The following is a 16,955-nucleotide window of genomic DNA, read 5'->3' on the forward strand; positions in this document are numbered from 1 at the left end:
TAGAGATGTGGAGAAAGGAAGTCTTTTCAACAGATGAAGCTAAAACAATAGGATATTCATACAGGAAAAAAAAAAAAAAAACCTTGACCCCTTCACAGCATTCATAAAAATGAATTCAAGATGAACCATGGACTTAAACATAAAACTAAAACATACGAAAGTCTCCTTGTAATCTGGGTATAGGCAAAGGTTTCATGGGCCACAGAAAGCAGTAACTACAATAAAAAAACTGGTGAATCAGACTTCATCAAAATGAAATGTTTTGTCTCATTAAATGAGAACATTACAAAAATGAATGGGCAATATACAGACTGAATAATATATTTATAAAACATGTATCTGACAAAGGACTGGTATAATCCAGAATATATAAAGAATTTAAGTCCCTAATAAAAAGACAAACATGAGCAAATAAAATGGGCAAATGACTTGAACAGACACTTCACAAAGAAAGATATACAAAGGCCAACAAATACGTGAAAAGGTACTCAACATTGTAGTTATCGGGGAAATACAAATTCAAACCACAGTGAGATACTGTTATACAGCAACTAGAATAGCTAAAATGAAAAATGCTGGTGAAGGTGTGGAGCTCTCATACATTGCTGGTAGAGCAGCCAGTTTGGAAAACTGGCAATTTCTTAAAAAGTTAAACACTTATTCTATGACCCAGCAATTCTATTTCTAGGTCTAATTCAAGAGAAATGAAAACATGTTTACCAAGAAAAACTTATATAGGAATGTTAATTGTAGCTTTATTCACAATAGCCCAAAACTAGAAACCACTTAGGTGTTAGTGAATAGTAGAACAGATAAACAAATTTGGTCTATCCATACAATGGAATATTATCCTGCAGTTAAAAAAAGAATGAGCAACTGATACATATACAACATGGACCAATCTCAAAAACATGTTGAATAAGAGAAGCCTTATACAAGAATACATATTATATCATTTCATTTATATGAAGATATAGAATGAGCTAAGTTAATCTATGGTTAAAAAAAAAAAATTGGCTAGGCATGGTGACTTATGTCTGTAATTCCAGCACTTTGGGAGGCCAACGTGGAAGGATCCCATGAGCCCAGGAGTTCAAGACCAGCATGGGCAACATGGCAAGACCCTGTCTCTACAAAAAAATAAAACTTATTATATAAGTAGCTCTGGACCCAGCTACTCAAGAAGCTTAGGAGCAAGGATGGCTTGAGCCAGGAGATCGAGGCTGCAGTGAGCCATGTCTGTACCACTACACTCCAGCCTGGGCAACAGGGCAAGACCTTATTTTAAAAAGCAACAACAAGTAATCAACAGTGGTTGACTCTAGTGGGTGTGGAGAAGACTGACTGGGAAGGGGCATGAGGGAACTTTCTGGAGTAGTGGCAATATTCTCTATCAGGTGGCAAGCCACAGCCTTCAGGCCAAATCTGGCACACCACCTGTTTTTGTGAGCAAAGGTTTACTGGAACACAGCCGCACCTAATTGTTTACATATTTATGGTTGTTTTCATGCATACAACAGCAGAACTGAATAACTGCAACAGAGATTATACAACCTGCAAAGCCTACATTATTTACTATCTAGACCTTTACAGAAAAGACTGGTAACACCTCTTCTATATCTTGATAATAGTTGGGGTTACATAGGTGTAAGCATTTGTCAAAACTCATGAATTATGACTCATGGATTTTACTATACTTATATTTCAACTAAAAAACATAAATACTGATTTCTAGTCAATGATATGTATGCTGAAGTATTTATGGACGATGTATACTGATATCAGCAACTTCCTCTAAATTTTGAAATGCACCAGAAAAATAAAATGGATTAATAAAGGGATAACTAGATATGTGATAGAGCAAATAGAGCAAAAGTGAACTGTATAATTTAGGTGTTAGGTATTGGGTGTTCATGCTACAATTTTTTTTCAGTATTTTGTAGATTTGAAATTTTTCTTATTAAGATGTTGGGGAAAACGTTTAATCAGGTAAGGAAAGTATACCACATATGCAATCTGCCCATAGAATGAACATTAAAATCCAAAGTGCTTTGTTAATTACATCTGTGTGTTGCAGGAAAATGAAAAAAAAAAAAAGGAAGAAGAAAAGATGCTTTGTTAAATCCCTTAATCTAAAATAAATAAATCCCAGAATAGTATACCTTGTCTGAAGAAACTTCAGCTACAAAGATCTTTATTTATTCTCGCTCAGTCCTGTTAGGAGTCAGAACACACATACTGGAATCCATTATAATTTATGTACTTAATGAAGAGGAGATTTTATAAAATACATAATACTTGAAGTAATAGCTGTTTGGTAGAGTAATATATTATCACTAGAAAATAACCAGGCCAGGCACAGTGGCTCATGCCTGCAATCCCAGTACTTTGGGAGGCTGAGGCAGGTAGATCACAAGGTCAGGAGTTCAAGACCAGCCTGGACAATATGGTGAAACTCTGACTCTACTAAAAATACAAAAATTAGCTGGGCATGGTGGCACATGCCTGTAGTCTCAGCTACTCAGGAGGCTGAGGCAGGAGAATCACTTGAACCTGGGAGGTGGAGGTTGCAGTGAGCTGAGATCGCACCACTGCACTCTAGCCTGGGCGACAGAGCAAGACTCCCATCTCCAAAAAATAAAAAAGAAAAAAAAAAAAGGGAGGGGGGACGGGCGCGGTGGCTCACGCCTATAATCCCAGCATTTTGGGAGGCCGAGGTGGGTGGATCACGAGGTCAAGAGATCGAGACCATTCTGGTCAACAAGGTGAAACCCTGCTTCTACTAAAAATACAAAAATTAGCTGGGCACTGTGGCGCACGCCTGTAGTCCCAGCTACTCGGGAGGCTGAGGCAGGAGAATTGCTTGAATCCAGGAGGCGGAGGTTGTGGTGAGCCGAGATCACACCATTGCACTCCAGCCTGGTTAACGAGCAAAACTCTGTCTCAAAAAAAAAAAAAAAAAAAAAAAAAGCCGGGCGCGGTGGCTCAAGCCTGTAATCCTAGCACTTTGGGAGGCCGAGGCGGGTGGATCACAAGGTCAAGAGATCGAGACCATCCTGGTCAACATGGTGAAACCCCGTCTCTACTAAAAATACAAAAAAACAGCTGGGCGTGGTGGCGCGTGCCTGTAATCCCAGCTTCTTAGGAGGCTGAGGCAGGAGAATTGCCTGAGCCCAGGAGGCGGAGGTTGCGGTGAACCGAGATCGAGCCATTGCACTCCAGGCTGGGTAACAACAGTGAAACTCCGTCTCAAAAAAACAAAACAAAACAAAAAAAAAAAACCAAAAAAACTCAAACAGCACAGCACACCTTAAAAGGTAAATATAAGGATGTCAAAGTATTTCATTAGCCAAACAATAAATTCAGTGTTTTAGATATGCCTAAAGCAGGGCAGAGGAGCAAAAACAACACGTCAGATTCTCAGTTCTTTCCTTTAATTAATAATTAATTCAATCAAGGGCTGGGTGCAGTGGCTCACACCTGTAATCCCAGCACTTTGGGAGGCTGAGGTGGGTGGATTACTTGATGTCAGGAGTGTGAGACCAGCCTGGCCAACATGGTGAAACCCTGTCTCTACTAAAAATATAAAAATTAGCTGGGTGTGGTAGCAGATGCCTGTAATCCCAGCTACTCAGGAGGTTGAGGCAGGAGAATCAGTTGAACCCAGGAGGCAGAGGTTGCGGTGAGCCAAGATAGCACCACTGCACTCCAACCTGGGCGACAGAGCAAGACCCTGTCTCAAAAAAAAAAAAAAAAAAAAATTCCATCAATTCCCTGAGTTAACTAAATCTAACTGAAGTCATCATAACCTTTTTGTCCAATTCTGGTGGGGAGGATAACTATCTTACAAAGCAGATGGGTAGTAAAAATGATGGAATATGCTGGGTTCAAACACTAGCTCTTGTGTATGACACTAGAAAAGTTGCTTAACCTCTATGAACCTCAGTTTCTTCATCGGTAAAACAAGGTAGCAATGGGATTCCTAAGGGTTAGTGTGAGGATGTACATGTAATGCCTTTGGAATAGTATTTGGCACGTAAGAATCACTCGACAGTATTATCTCACTAAGGCAAATATTTTATTATAAATGTAGAACAGTAAGAGAACCAGGGGTTCCAAACATTTTAGGACTAAAGGATATTGGAAAGTTATACTTGCCTCCTTGCTGTTTTCCAAATATGCCAGACAAACTTCTTCCTTAGGGCCTTTGCACCTGTTATTTCCTCTGTCTGAAATATACATTACTGACTCCCTTGCCTCATTCAAGCATCTGCTCAAATATTGCCTTCTCAATGACACCTACTCAGATGGCCACCTTCCTTAAAACTGCAACCTACCTTCCTCCTTTTCCTGCTCTACATTTTCCTCAAAGCACCTTGTACTGTATAATTTCCTTTTCATAATGGTTATTGACAATCTTTCCCCATTGGACAACAAACCTCAAGGACAGAAGGGGTTTTTATATTTTATTCACTGTTATATCCCAAGTAGGTTCTCAAGTTTTTTTTTATTGTCATGATCTGGTCTAATCCCTTCACTTTACAGATGAGAAAATCTAGGAAAGATCTGAATCAAGGTCACCCAGGAAGTAAGGAAAGAGTCAGGAATAGGGACCACAACTCCCACTGAAGTGCTTTATTTATTACAGTTCACTATCTTCTTGATCCTTAAACATCACAAAAAAAAATCACAATCATCCTCATTTTTCTTTGGATTCCTTTGGATTTTAGACAGAGTCTTGCTCTGTCACCCAGGCTGGAGTGAAGTGGTGTGATCTCAGCTCACTGCAACCTCCGCCTAATGGGTTCAAGCAATTCTCCCACCTCAGCCTCCCAAGTAGCTGGGACTGTGGGAGCACACCACCATGTCCATCCAATTTTTGTTTTTTAGTAGAGATGAGGTTTTGCCAGTAGGATTTACCTTTGGAATTTCTTGGCCTTTTAAATGCTGCTGTGCACGTAACACAGAAATGCTCTGAAAAGCAGTGGAAGCCTCTACCGCAGGCATCCCCAAACTTTTTACACAGGGGGCCAGTTCACTGTCCCTCAGATCACTGGAGGGCCGCCACATACTGTGCTCCTCTCACTGACCACCAATGAAAGAGGTGCCCCTTCCTGAAGTGCGGGGGGTGGGGGGGCGGATAAATGGTCTCAGGGGGCCGCATGCGGCCCGCAGGCCGTAGTTTGGGGACGCCTGCTCTACCGGAATGCTAAGTGCCAGGAGATGAACCAAAGATTGCTGATTTGGAAGGGCTATCCTAGAGCCTTGATAGTAGGTGTGCTGTTGTAATTGTGGTTCTGATGTCCCAGAAACAGGTGCTAAGCTGTAAGATGGCTGCCACTGTGGCTGGTCAGCAGACTGCTGCTGGATGTATGCTGGCTGAAACTGTGCTAGGGTTTTCTGTAGGGGAAAAGTCTGATTGTCATCTAGTGCCTGAAGCACTTGAGGTTGCTCCAAAGGCTGTATTACATATTGTTGTTCCAGGGCCACTAGTTGCAACTCTTCTTGTAAAGGATGTATAATCTGGACCATGTTTGTAATGGTATTTGGAATACCTGGTCATGGCTGAACTTGCTTAGGTGCCTGTGAATAAGGTACCTGCTGCTGGAGAGCAGCATGCTGACTATACAAAGATTGCTGTTGATTTGTGGGACCTTCCTGAGTAGACAACTGATGGGTTTCCTGTGGTTGTCTATGAGATGAATGCGTCATCTGCTGCTGCTGCTGAATGAAAGCTAAGTGAGAAACCTGGCTTGGTGCTAGATGTGATTGGGAAAGCTATGCTCAGAAATGTGTGGGCTGGATCTGTGCCTGTGAAGAGGCCCGCTGAATAAAGGTCATCTGCTCAGGGTTTTGAAGCTGTCCTTCTATTGCCCTCTGAGATATAATGCTAGTTGACTGGGCCCAAGCTTTTAGCTGCTGGTGTCCAAAACTGATATCTGCTTGGGATGGAGTTGCTGAAAGCTGGACATTAAATAAAGGCTCAGTAGAATGTGTCTGTGTATCTAAGGTTGGTATTAAATACATCCTTTGTTCCTATGTTGAGGAAGAACTACCTTGGGGTTGTGTTAAATAGGCTTATTGCTCAAAAGTCTATGCTACAAATGGTGGCACAGAATATAACTTCTGATCTGCAGAGTCTGCCACGTGTACAAGCTTGCTATCAGGAGGGCTTATTGTATATACCTGCTGAGTTATGAAGGTTGCATGTTCAGTTGTCTGGATGGTGTCAACAGTTTGTCCTAAATAAGACACATGCTCAAGAGACAGTGCCTTAGCAGGCTGTTCCATAGGTTGCACAGGGTAAGCTGTGTGGATTGCATATGCTGGCTGGTATGGAAAAGGTAACTGAAGCAGAGGTTGTACTAGATAAGCAGGCTACAGGTGAGACAGTGCCAAATACAAGGGCTATACTGCAGCTGGAACTGGATAAGAAGTCTGCATAGAATAAGCTGGCTGTGATCTCGGGGGCTGTACAGTGTAAAGAGGATGCTCCAGGACTGGCAGTGAATAAACAGACTGTTTATGTAGTGGAGCCTGAATTGGGTAAGTTGGCTGTGATGAGTAAGAAGTTAGTTCCTAGGGATATATCACAATATATCCTGCTGCTCAGGAGCCTTCAATGGGAAGGATGATAATTCTGCAGGTGGCCCTGCATAAGTGTGTTGAACAGAGTAAGAAGGTTGTTGCAGGGACTGAATCACACTTTCAGTACCTCTCTTTGGCTGCTGCTGACTTGCAAGAGCTTCAGACTCTTGCAGAATACAATCCTGCTGAATATTTTTCTGTGGAGATGCCAAAATCTTAGGTCGTAAAATTAATGACTGTTGCTAAATAGAGGCTTAGAAACAACGTTCCTTCAAATGCATGGTCTGGCTTTGCGGCACTGAAGAATCTGAAGTTAGAGACTCCTGATGTACCACTGGGCATGGTTGTGATACTGAATATATCTTTTGTGAAGGCTGATGGGCCCCTGAATGCCCCTCAGTGAAATTAAGAGGGAGCTGAGCTGTACCAGCAGCATTCTGTGCGCTGCTCACATGTAAGGCTGGTTGCCTCGCCTGGAGTTTGGACACGCCCATCTCCCCCTCCCCGCTTGAAAATTAGAATATGTCAATCATCTAGCTCCGCCTTGGAAATCCCCTTTGCACTCGGCACCTAGCCCACCTGGGAAATCCCCTCTGCACTCAGTACTTAGCCCACTCACAGGAAGTCCCACCTCCCTACCAATAGTAGCTCCCGCTGTCCACATCCTGTCTCCCCAAATCCAATCAAACGCCTTCACTCCCTATAAAACACCCCCACTCCTGCGAGGAAGCAGCGCGACTTCCCGGGCCCCTCGCAGTAGGACCTCTGAACCTCGCCCGGGAGCTGAATAAATCGGACTTGGCATCTAATTTTCTTGTGCTGGCCTCAGTTTCCTCGTTTTTTTTTACTTGTCTCCTATCTTCAAAGAATAAACTTTACAGGACAGAAGAATGATTCAACAAAGTTTGAGGGTGATTAACTGCTAAGAAACTAGAAGTCTGACTGCCATCTGGTGCTTTGGTTAATGCCTGATTCCCATTTCTAGGATCACGCTCAAGTTGAAGAGCAGCTGTTGGATGCTGGGAGGTCATCTGTGAAGCAGACAATGTCTGAGGAGAAACTGCAGAAAGATTGGTTGTGGCTGGGCATGGTGGCTCATGCCGGTAATCCCAGCAATTTGGAAGGACAAGGCAGGCAGATCACTTGAGGCCAGGAGTTCAAGACCAGCCTGGCCAACATGGCAAAACCCCATCTCTACTAAAAAATACAGAAATTGGGCAGGCATGATGGCATGCTCCTGTAGTCCCAGCTACTCGGGAGGCTGAGGTGGGAGAATCGCTTGAACCTAGGCGGTGTAGGTTGCAGTGAGCTGAGATCACACCACTTCACTCGAGCCTGGGTGACAGAACAAGACGGACGGACGGAAGGAAGGAAAGAAGGAGAGAGAAAAGGAAGAAAAGAAAGCAGAGAAAGGAAAGAAAATAAAAAAAAGAAGGAAGGAAGGAAGGATTGGTTGTGGAACTCCAGTAACTGAGAAGTCTGAAGTCATAGGTTGGGCTGAAGTTTTTCCTGCTTCAAAGGCCAGCTGGAGGTACAAAGAGAACTCAAATTATAATGGGACTGTCCCAGACAGATTGATAGAGAAAATAATGCTATGTTCCAAAAATTTCAGCAAATTATCAAAAAGGTGATAGGTATAGCATTAATCCTATAAAAATCCTAATATCATGAGTAAATGCTAGTTGACCGAATACACTAAGGAGTTGAGACTGCCCACGGTTTCTCATTTATTTCATGTACTACGTAACTCATTCAAACCCTGGCAAAGATTCTGAGTATCTGAATCTGACACCATCGCACACCTCACAGTGGAAGTCCCATGAGAAAGCCCAAAGGATTTGAGTATCATTCCTAAAATGAGTATAGATACTCTCTCAAGAAGAGAGAGTTGGCAGAAATAAATACAGATTAGCTGCAATAATTCCTAGAATTTGGCTACCATGCTCATAAAAAGACCCATATAATCAAAGTTCTTGCTTATGTGGCTTCTATATATTAGGTGAAAAGGACAGGCTACAAAAACTTATATGTACGTGATATACATGTGTATATATAAACAAAGTTATACATGTGTACATAGAAAAAAAGAAATCTAAAGGCTATACCTCAAACAAGTTGTCTCTAGAGAAATAACAAGTAATTTTTCACTTTCTCTTTTATAACATTATGGGATTTATTTTAAAATAAGCAAAAAATACTTTGATAATTATTTTTCTTTTATTGGCGACAGAGTCTCACTCTGTCGCCTGGGCTAGAGTGCAGTGGCGCGATCTAAGCTCACTGCAGCTTCTGCCTCCCGGGTTCAAGCAATTCTCCTGCCTCAGCCTCCTGCGGGGTTCAAGCAATTCTCCTGCCTCAGCCTCCTGGGTAGCTGGGATTATAAGCGTGTGCCACCACGCCCGGCTAATTTATTTTGTATTTTTAGTAGAGAGGGGGTTTCACAATGTTGTTCAGGCTGGTCTCAAACTCCTGACCTTGTGATCCGCCTGCCTTGGCCTCCCAAAGTGCTGGGATTACAGACAGGCATGAGCCACTGCGCCCAACCTAAAATTTTTAAAAATTTTTGTAACACATTTTAAAATAAACATACCTGTATGCTTATGTAGTTGAACCTAAGTTAAATTTAAGCACCCACTCAACACACTTTGCATTATAGGCTTAGAAAGAAGCAAATCAAACTACAACATGAGCTCAATTACAACTAGGCACCATATCACTTATAAATACTAGCCAAATATCTGGCACCATTAACTGTATCAAACTAAATCTACCCCTAGCAGATTTTAAATGCATCTGACATTTGTGAAGTACATGCTTTTCCCTACAAAAATGAGCTCTTTGAGGGCAAGGATCATGTTTATTTTACTTCATTATCCCCAGAAGGTAGCAATCATTAAAAATTTGATGATGAACTGATAATATACTAATCTCTTAAAGATACACCAGCAGCTACCCAAACCAGGCATTCTCTGCTAGCTAGCAGCTAAACAGGAACTTAGATCATCTCACTCTCAGAGAGAGAAGACACATGCAAGGTATGGTGGGAGGTGAGGGGAGAAAACCAGGTAACAGCAATGAAAAATGTAACCATTCATCCGGAGTCCATAACCTAGGGAACCAGGATACAGTTTTAATATATGAACTCACACACAGACTGTTAGTTAACTCTTTGTCAGAAATGAATAATGCTGACTTTAAGAGTCTTAACAGGCCAGGCACGGTGGCTCATGCCTGTATTCATAACGATTTGGGAAACCAAGGTGGGCAGATTGCCTGAGCTCAGGAGTTCAAGACCAGCCTGGGCAACATGGTGAAACCCGGTATCTACTAAAACTAAAATGCAAAAAATTAGCCAGGCATGGCAGTGTGTGCCTGCAGTCCCAGCTACTTGGGAGGCTGAGGCAGGAGAATCCCTTGAACCTGGGAGGCGGAGGTTGCGGTGAGCCGAGATCGTGCCACTGCACTCCAGCCTCGGGGACAGAGCGAGACTACGTATTAAAAAAAAAAAAAATTCTGAAAAACAAACACTTCTTATTTCTCCTACAGAAATCAACATGAACCAAAACAAGTCGAGTTTAGATGAATATGCTAAAGTTATGAAAATTTATGAAATACTATTTCTAATTAACTGCAATAGACATCCTTTCATGTTCAAATCAGGCTGGAAAAGTTTAATACAAAGAAGAAATCATTAATAAGAGGAAGAGATCAATCCTAAATAAATATTTTGTCCACATACACTGAGCTCTCTATTTCTTTTCCAATTATACAAGTAGTGTCTCCAGATTCTGGTTACACAATGTTAGGCACACTAAGAGGAGTGTCTTGGGTAAAGGAAATAAAAAAAAACTTTTAGCTTTCAGTGACCTTTCTCTAAACTATAACAGATTTATAAAAGAGAATCTTTGCCTGTCAGAAAATCTCGGCAGTGTTAAATTTGTTTAAATGAACACAGAGCCTCTAAAATGTGTCTTACCTTTATCTGTGGAACCTTCTGAACAGTTAATGGGGAAACCTGGGGTTGAGTCAGTTTTGGCTGCTTCTGTAACTGTAAAAATAAGGGGAAAAAAAGATTTAAGATAAACTTTCCCATTTATAGTAAATATACTGATTATATATTTAAAAATATAACAGTTCACCTCACCCCTGAAACTTGCTGGTAATGTCCTACTAGTTGCTGAGATGAATAAATTTGCCCTGGAACATTTATTTCAGCCTGCGGGATGTTAGAAACCATTTGAGAGCCCATCATTTGATTTGAGGAATAGGCTACACTGGGCTGACTTGAAGTATCTGAATGTGTAACTGATGCAGCTCCTGTCTCAGACAAATTGTCACCTATAACAAAGAAAATAAGTAACAGGTAGAAGGGAAAACTTGAAGCACAAAATGTCCAAATGGTATAGGTAATGGTGTCTCTTCAATGGCTTTTTTACTCTGAGAACCTGACATAGCTTCAAATAAAATATTTACGCTATAGCATTAATCAAAAACCAGCATGTAAACTCTGTATCAAACAATGAAATGTTGACATTGTGGTATAACTAAAATTTTCTTAGTAAAGGAAACCTAAAAACAGAGCATCAGATAAAAATCAACTCCATTTGGTGGCCATGTCACGTATATCCCTAACTAATCTACACTTGACATTAGGATTTCAGTAAAATATGTCATATTCTCTTTCTGCTATAATCTAGAATACTGTCTTTGTAGAACAATAGGTTATTATTATGCAAATACTGTGTCCTTTTGGAAAATAAAATGCATTACAGCAAGAAATTAGCAGAATTGTGCTAATTTTATACTTGAGCCTAAAATACAAAGGGTCTTAAAGACTAGAAAATTCCTTCTTGAGGAATAAATTTTACCTTTAGTTCTAAATTTTGTTTTTTGTTACTTTTTTTGAGACAGAGTCTCAGTCTGTCGCCAGGCTGGAGTACAATGGCACAATCTCAGCTCACTCCAACCTCTGCCTCCCAGGTTCAAGCGATTCTCCTGCCTCAGACTTCTAAGTAGCTGGAACTACAGGCATGCGCCACCACACCTGGCTAATTTTTTGTATTTTAATAGAGACGGGGTTTCACCACGTTGGTCAGGATGGTCTCCATCTCTTGACCTCATGATCTGCCTGCCTTGGCCTCCCAAAGTGCTAAGATTACAGGCATGAGCCAAGCTATCAAGCCTGGCCTAGCTCTATATTTTCTTTATTAAAAGATTTACACGGCTGGGCGCAGCGGGTCATGCCTGTAATCCTAACACTTTGGGAGGCTAAGGCAGGCAGATGGCTTGAACCAAGGAGGTTCAGACCAGCCTGGCCAATATGATAAAACCCTATCTCTACCAAAAGAAAATACAAAAATTAGCCAGGTGTAGTGGCATGCACTTGCAGTCCCAGCTACTCAGGGGGCTAAGGTGAGAGGATCACCTGAGCCTGGGGAGGTCAAGGCTGCAGTGAGTCATGATCACGCCAGTGCACTCCAGCCTGGGTGACAGAGCAAGGCCCTGTCTCAAAAAAAAAAAATAAAATAAATTTATGTTGGACCCTCAAAAATGATAATAAGGTCATTTTATTTATACCCTGAACAAAACCAGATGCTAGATTATAATCCTTCTGCAACTAGCACCTTAGACAAGTCACTTAATAAAACAGTCTATTTCAGGGGTTTTATAAAAGGCTTGATGAAATGATAGATAACAGAATGCTGTGAAAAACACAGTAGTGCTACTTAAAGATAAGCAAATACACAAAAAGGGAAAGAAACAAAATAAGCCATTGACCACTGCCCTTCAAAGTAAATAAAGATTGGGGAATACAGTTGCATGTTTGTTTGCTTTTACAAGCTGTAACTGTGTTACCTGTAACAGAGGAGCAGTGCTGCTGTGGTTTTCTTTGTAGAATCTGCTGTCTAACATGTTGATCAACTTCAGTTTCTTCACATTCAGCCCCAGTTTGCTGAGCAGGAGCAGGGGGCAAAGTTGTATTCTGGGGCTGAGGGAATACATTCCCCATAGACTTGCACTGAGAATCCCTGCGTTCTTCCAAGCAACCAGCAGGCTTCTTCTCCCTTGTCTTCTTTATCGGGGTCACCCGGTCTCTAATGGATTTAGCAACAGCTTTGGAATCACTTTCATGAAAGAACCCAGACTTGACCTACAAACAAAACATAATAAGCAAACAACTTCTTTAACATTTAAGACTTAACTCTTTTTTTTTTTTTTTTTTTTTTTTTTTTTTTTGAGATGGAGTCTTGCTCTGTCACCCAGGCTGGAGTGCAATGTCACAATCTCAGCTCACCCGCAACCTCTGCCTCCCAGGTTCAAGCAATTCTCCTGCCTCTGCCTCTGCCTCAGCCTCAGCCTCAGCCTCCCAAGTAGCTGGGATTACAGGTGCCTGCCACCGCACCCAGCTAATTTTTTTTTGTATTTTTAGTACAGACGGGTTTCACTGTGTTGGCCAGGCTGGTCTCAAACTCCTGACCTTGTGATCTGCCTGCCTTGGCCTCCCAAAGTGCTGGGATTACAAGCGTGAGGTATCACGCCCGGCCAATTTTAATTTTTTTTTTTTTACTAGCAGTTATTTTATGCCCCAAAATTCCAAATTAATGGTTAATCTATTTCTGTATTCTCTCTTAAACGAAGACATACATAAATGTCAGAGCCTCTAATTGGCACGAGAAAAATCAATACTATTACCAAGCATTGTTAAAATAATTCAGGCTTTAAAGAAAAACAAAACAATTTGATGTTTCGGTATATGCAGCCTTATCATGGGTAATTTAGAACTGCCATTCAGTTTTTTGAAGGATTAAAAAGGTTTCCTTATTCAGCAACATTAAGTGTCTACAATGTGCGTGGTACTAGGTACCAGATGTATGTGATGAAGTCAGTGCTTTGTCCTGTATGAGCACACTACCTGGTGGTGTGAAATGGACGTAACTTGAAATGAGCTAAAAATGAGCTGTTGTAAAGGTAGGAGCACATTGCATCTCTGGAAGAAAGAGAGTAAGTGTTGTCACAGAAGAATTCTATTTATTTTTTTAGTTTTATTTTTTTGAGAGACAGGGTCTCACTCTGTTGCCCAAGCTAGAATACAGTGGTATGATGATAGGTCACTGCAGCCTTGACCTCACAGGCTCAAGTGATCGTCCCACCTCAGCCTCCCAGGTAGCTGGTATCATAGGCGTGCACTACCACACCTGGCTAATTTTTAATTTTTTGTAGAGACGGGGTCTCCCTATATTGCTTGGGCTTTGGTCTCGAACTCCTGGGCTCTGGTAATCCTCTCCCCTTGGCCTCCCCTAAGTGCGAGGATGACAGGTGTGAGCCATCACATCTAGCCTGGAAGATAAATTCTGACCTGCATTAAAGCCAAAAAGGAACATGCACACTATTGAGGGATGTGCAGAAGTTTAGACCGAGGACCAACATTCTAGGCAGAGGCAAGTATGCTAACAGTGAAGTACTACATCTTACTAGGCATTAGAAGAGAGAGAGAAGAAAAGGTTCTGTCCTGTCATCTCAGAGGAACAGGACTGAGCAGTAGAGAAGATCATTTGAGGAAGTACCATGATATATCATTCTCGGTTCTGCAATCTACTTTAAGATGCTCCCTCTTAATCCCCAAACCTGTAAATATGAGATATCACTCCCATCACTGTGTTTGCTATAATATATAGCACAATTGGCCTTAATCTCAGCAGGTTATCTGTGTGAATCTTTTACCAGCTGCTGGCACTAGAAGGATTCAGTATGCCATTGCGGACTTTGAAGATGGGGTAGAGGCATGGGAAAGGACCGAAGAGTGACTTCTAGGAACTGAAAGTGGACCCAGCTAATAGCCAGCAAGGAAACAGGGACTTCAGTCTTACAACTGCATTGAACTGAATTCTGCCAACAACTTGGATGAGCTTGAAAGCAGATTCTTCCCCAGAATCTCCAGAGAAGAGCCCAGGTCAGCCAACACTTTGATTTTGGCATTATGAGATCCTAAGCAAAAAATCTAGCCAAGTCCACCAGGATTTCTGACCTACAGAATTGTGAGATAATAAATGGGTGTTGTTGGTCAGATGTGGTGGCTCACGCCTATAATCCCAGCACTTTGGGAGGCTGAGGCCAGTGGATCACCTGAAGTCAGGAGTTCAAGATCAGCCTGATCAACATGGAGAAACCCTGTCTCTATTAAAAACACAAAATTAGCTGGGCATGGTAGTGCATGCCTGTAATCCCAGCTACTTGGAGACTGAGACAGGAGAATTGCTTGAACCTGGGAGGCAGAGGTTGCGGTGAGCCAAGATCACACCATTGTACCCCAGCCTGGGCAACAAAAGCAAAATTCCATCTCAAAAAAAAGACCGGAGTGGGGGGGGTTGTTTTAAGCCACTAAATTTGTAGTAATATAGTCTCCTACTATTAGTCATTAGCAGACAGCGAAGATTTACCAGAAATATAAGAAAAGCCTCTCAGAAGAAGACAGAACAAGGCCAGTTGCAGTGGCTCATGCCTGTAATCCCAGAACTTTGGGAGGCTGAGGCAGGTGGATCGCCTGAGGTCAGGAGTTTGAGACCAGCCTGGCCAACATGGTGAAATCCTGTCTCTACTAAAAATACCAAAAAAAATTTAGCTGGACATGGTGATGGGTGCCTGTAATCCAAGCTACTCAGGAGGCTGGGGCAGGAGAATCACTTGAACCTGGGAGGCGGAGGTTACAGTGAGCCAAGATTGTGCCATTGCACTCCAGACTGGGCAACAAGAGCGAAACTCTGTCTTAAAAAAAAAAAAAAAAAAAAAAAAAAGATAGAATACAAAATCAACAAAGAGAAAACCAGCAACTTGGAGGAAACAGACTATGACAGAGATATAAATTAATATTGCATCTATAAAACAAAGAACAAAATGTTGACTTTAAAAAAGGAACAGACAAAAAATAAAAACAGACTCTTGAAATTCAAAACATGATAGCAGAAATGAAAAACTCAATAGAGGGCTTAGAAAGTAAAGTTGAGCCGGGCGCGGTGGCTCAAGCCTGTAATCCCAGCACTTTGGGAGGCTGAGGCGGGTGGATCACGAGGTCGAGAGATCGAGACCATCCCGGTCAACAGGGTGAAACCCCGTCTCTACTAAAGATACAAAAAATTAGCTGGGCATGGTGGCACGTGCCTGTAATCCCAGCTACTCAGGAGGCTGAGGCAGGAGAATTGCCTGAGCCCAGGAGGCGGAGGTTGCGGTGAGCCGAGATCGCGCCATTGCACTCCAGCCTGGGTAACAAGAGCGAAACTCTGTCTCAAAAAAAAAAAAAAAAAAGAAAGTAAAGTTGGTAATATCTGCCAGGAAGGAGAATAAAAAGACAAAATGGTAGAAAACAGAAAAGATAAGAATATTGAAGAATGAGTCCAAAACGCTCAACATCCAAATAATAGCAGTTCCAGAAAGAGAAAACAAAGAAAAAGAAATCATTAACAAAATACTTCAAGTAATTTCCCAAAAACTAAAGGATATGGGCTGATGGATGGAAAGGGTCCACTGAATATCCAAAACAATGGTTGAAGATAGCTGAAATCAAGATGTATCACTGAAATTTTAGAACACAAAGAAGAAAGAGAAGATGTTACAAGCTTCCAGAGAGGAAAACAATGGGTCATATGCAAAAGATCAGTAATCATAACAACTCTGGACCTAACAGCAACACTGAAACCTAGTAAAACCTGGAGCAATAACTCCAAATTTTTATTTTAAAATGCCAACATAAAATGCCTTTAATGACTGACTAAATACGAATATAGAAAAAAGCATTTCTTTTTGTTTGTTTTTTGAGATGGAGCCTCACTCTGTTGCCAGGCTGGAGTGCAGCGGAGCGATCTCAGCTTGCTGCAACCTCCGCTCCGCCTCCCAGGCTCAAGAGATTCTCCTGCCTCAGCCTCCCAAGTACCTGGGAGTACAAGTGTGTGCCACCATGCCCAGCTAATTTTTGTATTTTTGGTAGTGACGGGGTTTCACCATGTTGGCCCGGATGGTCTCCATCTCATGACCTCATGATCCACCCGCCTCAGCCTCCCAAAGTGCTGGGATTACAGGCATGAGCTACTGCATGTGGCTGGAAAAAAGGTGTTTTTATGCATGTAAATGTCAGAGAATTTAACTCCCATGTACTCTTTCATAAGAAGCTAGCAGAGGAAGGATGTCAGTGAAAAGGATACGCCAAGAAAGAGAAAGACACGGGATTTAGGAAACCCAAAATTAAATACAGAAGTGAAGCAGAGAGAAGTCTAGGAAGATGGTAACGGGAAATGCCAGGGTGATACTTGTGCACCGGATGTCCAAAGTAATCATTCCAGATTAGAACAGTATGATCAGAAAGACATGTAAAGACT

The 16,955-nt window shown here is 41.8% G+C and overlaps 1 protein-coding gene across 4 annotated transcripts in view; it reads right to left on the reverse strand.

Annotated features, from left to right (window-relative positions):
- Nucleotides 1-16,955, reverse strand: part of WNK3 (WNK lysine deficient protein kinase 3) — a 183,848-nt gene that overhangs the window by 95,950 nt on the left and 70,943 nt on the right. For all 4 annotated transcript variants that reach the window (XM_074392315.1, XM_074392314.1, XM_074392313.1 and 1 more), the window contains exons 8-10: nt 12,445-12,739; nt 10,733-10,926; nt 10,565-10,636 (exon numbers count right to left, since the gene is read on the reverse strand). In XM_074392315.1, coding sequence (XP_074248416.1) covers nt 10,565-10,636; nt 10,733-10,926; nt 12,445-12,739 — 561 coding nt within the window. The remainder of the gene's footprint in view (nt 1-10,564; nt 10,637-10,732; nt 10,927-12,444; nt 12,740-16,955) is intronic.

The sequence above is a fragment of the Saimiri boliviensis genome, chromosome X (assembly GCF_048565385.1).
Source record: "Saimiri boliviensis isolate mSaiBol1 chromosome X, mSaiBol1.pri, whole genome shotgun sequence".
In the NCBI taxonomy this organism is placed as follows: Eukaryota; Metazoa; Chordata; class Mammalia; order Primates; family Cebidae; genus Saimiri; species Saimiri boliviensis.